Below are 6,297 nucleotides of genomic sequence, written 5' to 3' on the forward strand. Positions count from 1 at the left end.
GGATTTGAAGTTTGGAGAGAAAAAGAAAAAAGGGGATATTCCCATTACAATACCAGTAAACATCAGGGGCATCTGACCATTTCCACTGGGACCTCTTGGGGGAATTCTGTCAAAATAAAACTGAAACACGCTGGGTTTATTGTCAGTATTCCGAGTTGAGCTGGATTTCCCCACTTACAATTAGAACAACATCTATTGTTATCTAACTGAACACGAGAGATATAAAAAGAAACAAAGACATTTCTGAACTCAGTGTTTGAGACACCCTACCAGTGGGGTGGAGTTAGTGCTGAGTCAGTCTCCTCTCGCACGGGGAGGCCTGGGTGACAGAAACCAGCGCGTCTTGTGCTGTTGACGCCTTCCTCTTTTGTTTACGCGCCGTGTGGAGCTGCCTCCTCCTCCACCTCCACCGTCTCCAGGAACACAGACACAGTTTGAAAGCCGCAAACACCGCCGTTTACCGCAGTGTCTGATCCGATATAGCGAGGAAACATGTCGGCGAACGGAGCCGGACGAGCGGGAGAAGACTCCACGGACGCGAAGCCGAACGACGTGCCGAGGTGAGCTCGTTTAGCCACTTAGCTGTTTGTCCATTGTTAGCAGAGGAAGCTAATATGAGACCATATGTCCCAGTGCATCTTGTTGTTCTCCCCGCGTTTCACCTCCTACCAGCCGCTGGGTGTGAGCCTGCCAGTCGGTTAAAGCTCCAGTGTGTAGGACTATGGATCTACTGGATATGACATAATCCCAGTGTTGTGTAGTAATAATCTAAATTGTACGAGTTGTTGTTTTCTTTACCTTTAATTCACATATGAGCCTCTACGGAGGCCGCCATGTTTTGTACAGTAGCCCAAACTGGACAAAACAAACACCCTTTAGCCCAGAATTCACAAAACCTTAGATAGACATTATTACTTATCACATTAGTGTGGATTCAGGTTATCTGGAGGACATTGTTTTGCAATTTCGTATGTGTAGATTTAATTATGGCAGTGCAGGCAAACAGGAAGGTCTCATGGGAGATGTGGGTCCTACACTGAACCTGATTGTGTAACTACTGGTGGATTTATTGTCCCTCAGGTCCAAGGCATCTTCATCTGCTCCTCAGGAAGTGGACGCCAAGGCCCAGTCCCACAGCTTCAGGTACAGCCTTGATTTCCCCAGCATCGGCCAGTGCATCATCATCAACAACAAGAACTTCGACAGGAGAACAGGTGATTACTGAGGTTTGGTGCTGACGTCGGCAGAGCTGTGGGTAGTTCACTTCCAGATGAATGGCACTGGGATGAGCACATACGTCCACCAGGTCCCAACGGTCCTTTATAATCCAGATAAAAGGAGCCATAGTGAGACACAAGGTTCGCTTCTCGTGATTGTATTGATTGTTTTTTTTATGATCTAAATCGTCAGTATAGAAAATGTCAAACATCAATATAAATTCAGGTTAATTTTTTTGAATTTCTTCTTAGAATTAGTCATTCTCCTTTTGATTTTGGGTTCAGGGTTGGTTTCAATCCAGAATAAGACACACTGAGGCTTTAGAAAGTTCCATTTTGAAATGCTAGTCTAAAGTGACCAGTCAGCCTAAGCTTAATGGGTCAACTGGCTCAGATGTACACTGTTTAAACTTTGAGTAGCAGTTAGGTGTTCCCTGTCACTAGACGTCCCTGTGTTGTCTCTGTTGTAGCGTCTCCAGTTTCCAATTTGTGTACATGAGTGTTTCCCCAATCGGTCTCCAAGATCTGCTGGACTAGATTGGACTAGTTCACTTCCATGTCAGAAAGCTGTGGTGTCATTGGCTCTTAACTGGGCAGGTTGTTGATTAGCAAGTTCTCGGTTAGGTTGAACACCAGGGTTCAGTCTTTGGGCAGTGTGGGGGGGGGGGGGGGGGGGGGGTCACTGTAGTTGCGGAGGCGAAGTCGCCCAGACGTCTTGGTCTGAAAGCCCAGCTGCTTCTCTCACTCTCTCAATGGGACCAATGTTCAAGTGAGACCAGTGGCAGAAAAGTCTGTAGAGAATGACAACCAGCAGGTGGTTGCAACACAATTCTTGTGTTTCACAGTTTTTTTTACAACATAATACACTTCAGTAACTTGTGCTGTGAACTGTCAGTGTCAGATAAGGAAGTTGAGGTTTCACAAACGACATGCAGTCACGTATCTACGGTTTATTTGGCTCCTCTTCAAAGTTTGATGCCGCTGCTTTAAGAGAACGGTGCACAGAAAGAAGTCTGTCACATGTATTGTTATGTTCATTTTCTTTTTTGTGAAGAAACATGTCTGCCTCTGCACTCTGAGGGACTGTAGAGGGGGAATGTTTGTGCCGAGCAGCAAGACACAGTGTGAAACCTTGAGCTCTTTTCTACTCTGAACAGGAACATTGTGCGACCTGAGCTCAGAGAGACGTGTCTGCCCGAACTGAAAGAGGCTGTAACGTCTGGCTGAGAAGACCGTGGGTTTCAGTACAAGTACACACAGCTTCAGTCTGTCCTCAGTGTTTAGAGCATCAGAGCTGTGTTTTAACAAACCCGCTTAGCAGGACCAACTGTACACACATGACTGCTTGTTCAACACCAGTCAGTTTGATGGTAAATATCAGGCTGTCAGGTTCTTTTCATTCTTTCTAGCTGATCACCCAGAAAAGGTGTTTGTCTGGATTGTGTTTTGCATTCTCAAAATTCCAAGCTTCGTCTTTACAAGAATTTATTTGAACAGCTGAGAACATTTTGTCCGAAGGGCTAGTTGGTAGTTCCACAGCCTCACTCCCATGGACAGAGCATGTGATCACAGCAACTGTCCACAACATATTCAAATGTTTAATCCCCCGACACACAGTGGCCTGGAAGCAATGGTTTGTTTATTATATACCAGTGTTGGGATTTGACTAAAAGTCTCATCCAGTCTCGGTCGAGGAAGTCGACAGTATACTATGAGTTTTGACTCATAATGTATCATGTTATTAAAGTTAATTATAAATTACATCTGTGGATTGTCAAGTAATAGTATATCATGTAATGAGGATTAGTATGTTATTAGTTCTAACTAATACATCATAATTATGTCCTGTTAGCATAAGTGTATTATTAGCATAAACTAATTACATAACAGTGACTCAAGTATTTCAGAATGTTTTGACAGTGAAGCAGCAAATGGAATTCAACCATCACTAATTGTTATTTACACCTCTGTTGGTGTTTTCACTTGTTCTGGCCGATCAGGTCGGAGTCATGTGTGTTGTCACCAGAAGTTATGTACTGATCAGAATGAACTCAGCTGCAGGTGGTGTTTGTTTTTCACTTCACAAAACACAGACACTAGACCTGTGATTCTGTGCAATGACAAAATACCATGCCTGACTGCAGCATTCTAACAAATAGATAATTAATCTATTATATAAAGTAATTGATGCACTAGTCTTCTTTCGACTGGACAACTGGAACTCCCTCCTCTCAGGCGTGAGCCAAAAGTCACTCTCTTGCCTCCAACTAGTTTGGAACGCAGCCGCTCAGCTTCTCACTGGTCTTAAAACGCAACGCAAACATACTCCAGACCCTTGCTCATCTCCCTGACTGTTTTTATGATTTGTCCGATCACTTTTAAAGCAGGTCGGGGTCTGGCCCCAAGCGACATCACAGTATTGTTGACTCTCTATGTGCCTGCATGCAGCCTTAGCTCCTCAGGTGGATCCTGCTGGCTGTTCCAAAGTCAAGGTTAAAAACCTAAAGGTGACCGTGCTTTCACCATCAGGACCCGATCATTACGATCATTTGATGGGCAGTCAGTGGTTCCTATTTAATTCATCCCACCGGTGAATTAAAGATAACTCCCACAGAGAGTGCAAAGTCCAATTAGCCCAAATACTTTTTGAATTGGGTGTTGTACAATAGGCGTACATGGCCTTAGATATTATGGAAAAATACATCAATATTTGCTCTGTATTTAACTGCCTACTTTAGCATTTTCTTGGTAAATGTGTTTGCATTGTATCTGAAGTAAACAGAACAATGTATTCTTTAAATCAGGCATGAATCAGCGGAATGGGACCGACGTGGATGCGGCCAACGCGATGAAAGTCTTTGCCAAGTTGGGATATAAAGTGAAGGTTTACAACGACCAGACAGTCGAGCAGCTGAAGCAGGTTTTACTTGGCGGTAAGAACATATACTTTACATACATCATTTACCTTTTTTCCAGATCAGCTTCTTTCAAAATAAAGTGAATGTCGTGCATGTTTTTAACGACAGTATCAAAGGAGGATCACAGCTCCTCGGCCTCGCTCGTGTGTGTCCTGCTGAGTCACGGGGACGAGGGCGTGTTCTTCGGGACCGACGGCTCCGTGGAGCTCAAGTACCTCACGTCGCTCTTCCGAGGCGACCGCGTCAAATCACTGGTGGGAAAACCCAGACTCTTCTTCATACAGGTATTTGAATTGTTCCCGCTTCTTCTCCTCTCAGCTTCCCCTCCGGCTTTAAGTATGTGACCTGTAACCGGTTCTTGTTGTGTTGGTGTGCACGTGGAGTAGGCTTGCAGGGGCACTGAACTGGATGGAGGGATTGAAACAGACAGTGTAGACGATGGCACCACCAGGATCCCTGTGGAAGCTGACTTCCTCTACGCCTTCTCCACAGCCCCAGGTGAACACTCACACCCTCAGACACGTGAATCTTTTTGCTCATGTCTTGTCTCCCTTGTCTGATTATCGATATCTCTCCTCTCTGTCCAGGCTACTACTCGTGGAGGAACACCACGAGCGGCTCCTGGTTCATGCAGTCGCTGTGCGAAATGATCAGCAAGTACGGAAAAGAGTTGGAGCTCCAGCACATCATGACACGAGTGAACCACAAGGTGGCAGTGGAGTTTGAGTCCGTCTCCTACTCACCAGGTTTTAATGCAAAGAAACAGATCCCGTGCATCGTGTCCATGCTGACCAAAGAGATGTATTTCACCCCCTGATGCTGGTTGTGCTTGTGAAGTTTACACATTCTGACTGAAAATCTCTTGAAACATCCGTTACATAAATCTGTCAGAGCAGATGTGATGCTGAATTGCTTTTACTCAACAAACTTGGGATTATAAGGTTCTTATTGCACTGTTCTAAAAACACACAATCGGATATCTTTTTCTCAGCAGCACATTTTTTTTGTACACATTTAAGCTTGAAATATCATTTTTAAACAATGCATTAAACAGTAATGTAACATTACAATTTTGTTAAAATCGTGAAAAGATGGAGGTAAAAAGACAATTGGCTGTGTAAATCCCAAGTTGGTTACCAGTAGATGCCTCTTCGCTGTTTACACTTAACAACATTTCAGGGAATTAATATCGGGAGACTCTTTAATAGGAAGTTTGACCTTTTATATCTGTTTAATCATGAAGACACATTAGGTCAGTCTGTTGGGATCTTTTCTGTGTCAGTTGTTCTTTTTTACACCACTGAGTCTTGATAGTTAATGTCTGGAGCATCTGATTTGGGACATTTGCATTCTCACACTACAGCCTCTTAAAGAAATCTTTTCCGGTCATGTCTGGCTGTGTGGAGCCCATCTTGCACTCCATAGGTATATTAAATGATAAAGTTGTGTGGCACATTCAGACACACCCAGTAAGCTAGCATGTGTTTGTGTGTGTGGTTTTTAGTGTTAAGACTTAAGAATACAATTCTTAATATTATTCATTATCTATGGATTTCTTTGAAGGAGCAGTTTCCTGTGATTGTCCTTTCATATGTGGAAACAAGCTCCTCATAGCAAACATGAGTAAAGCCTGTCAACCTTCCCAATGCTGTTATGTGATAAGTATTTGATACTTACTTCATTACTTATTCAGGTGTGTTTTATTTATTTCTTGTGGTTCTTTTTTTTACTGAAATCACAGTTTTTAATGCAGCAAACAATCGGAAAGACTCATTTGCGTTTAAAACATGTTCCAGTGCTATTAGACAATCCAGTCCTTGGAATTTACTTTAGTTTGCTACGAATCTCACTCTTTGTCTACTTTGATGTTACATCACTGCAGTTTGGCTGTTGTTTTGTTTTTCCTGAAGAATAAAGACCACTTTTCATCGACTTTTGTTACTTTAAAAAATACTTACATTATTTAAGTTAAAGTGGACGTCAGGGGGGTTTTGTTTGTATATTGTTTTCGGGGTTAACCTTCACAAACACTGCAACGGGTCTATTTGTGTACACAAGTGCAAACAGGGGGGATTACTCCAGATTTGTCATAGAACTGGGCCACCAGATCCTGAGGCCCATGGCCAAATAAAACTGGGCCTCGGATTCCTTCACTGCACCGA

General features: G+C 43.3%; 1 protein-coding gene across 1 annotated transcript; it reads left to right on the plus strand.

The window, feature by feature from the left end:
• The first annotated feature begins 360 nt into the window (after positions 1–360).
• Positions 361–6,067, plus strand: casp3a (caspase 3, apoptosis-related cysteine peptidase a). Its single transcript, XM_062388502.1, has 6 exons — positions 361–560; positions 1,081–1,214; positions 4,022–4,150; positions 4,244–4,419; positions 4,522–4,633; positions 4,723–6,067. The coding sequence occupies exons 1-6, from the start codon at positions 493–495 to the stop codon at positions 4,950–4,952; spliced, it is 849 nt and encodes a 282-aa protein (XP_062244486.1). The 5' UTR covers positions 361–492; the 3' UTR covers positions 4,953–6,067.
• Positions 6,068–6,297: the final 230 nt, after the last annotated feature.

The sequence above is a fragment of the Platichthys flesus genome, chromosome 5 (assembly GCF_949316205.1).
Source record: "Platichthys flesus chromosome 5, fPlaFle2.1, whole genome shotgun sequence".
NCBI lineage: Eukaryota > Metazoa > Chordata > Actinopteri > Pleuronectiformes > Pleuronectidae > Platichthys > Platichthys flesus.

What these genes read in the sequence shown, in the direction of transcription:
- casp3a (XM_062388502.1), top strand. Translation starts at nt 493, where the DNA reads ATGTCGGCGAACGGAGCCGGACGAGCGGGAGAAGACTCCACGGACGCG. An exon ending in GAACTTCGACAGGAGAACAG is followed by an intron (nt 1,215 to 4,021) that starts GTGATTACTGAG and finishes TCTTTAAATCAG; the next exon opens with GCATGAATCAGCGGAATGGG. An exon ending in GAAGCAGGTTTTACTTGGCG is followed by an intron (nt 4,151 to 4,243) that starts GTAAGAACATAT and finishes TTTTAACGACAG; the next exon opens with TATCAAAGGAGGATCACAGC.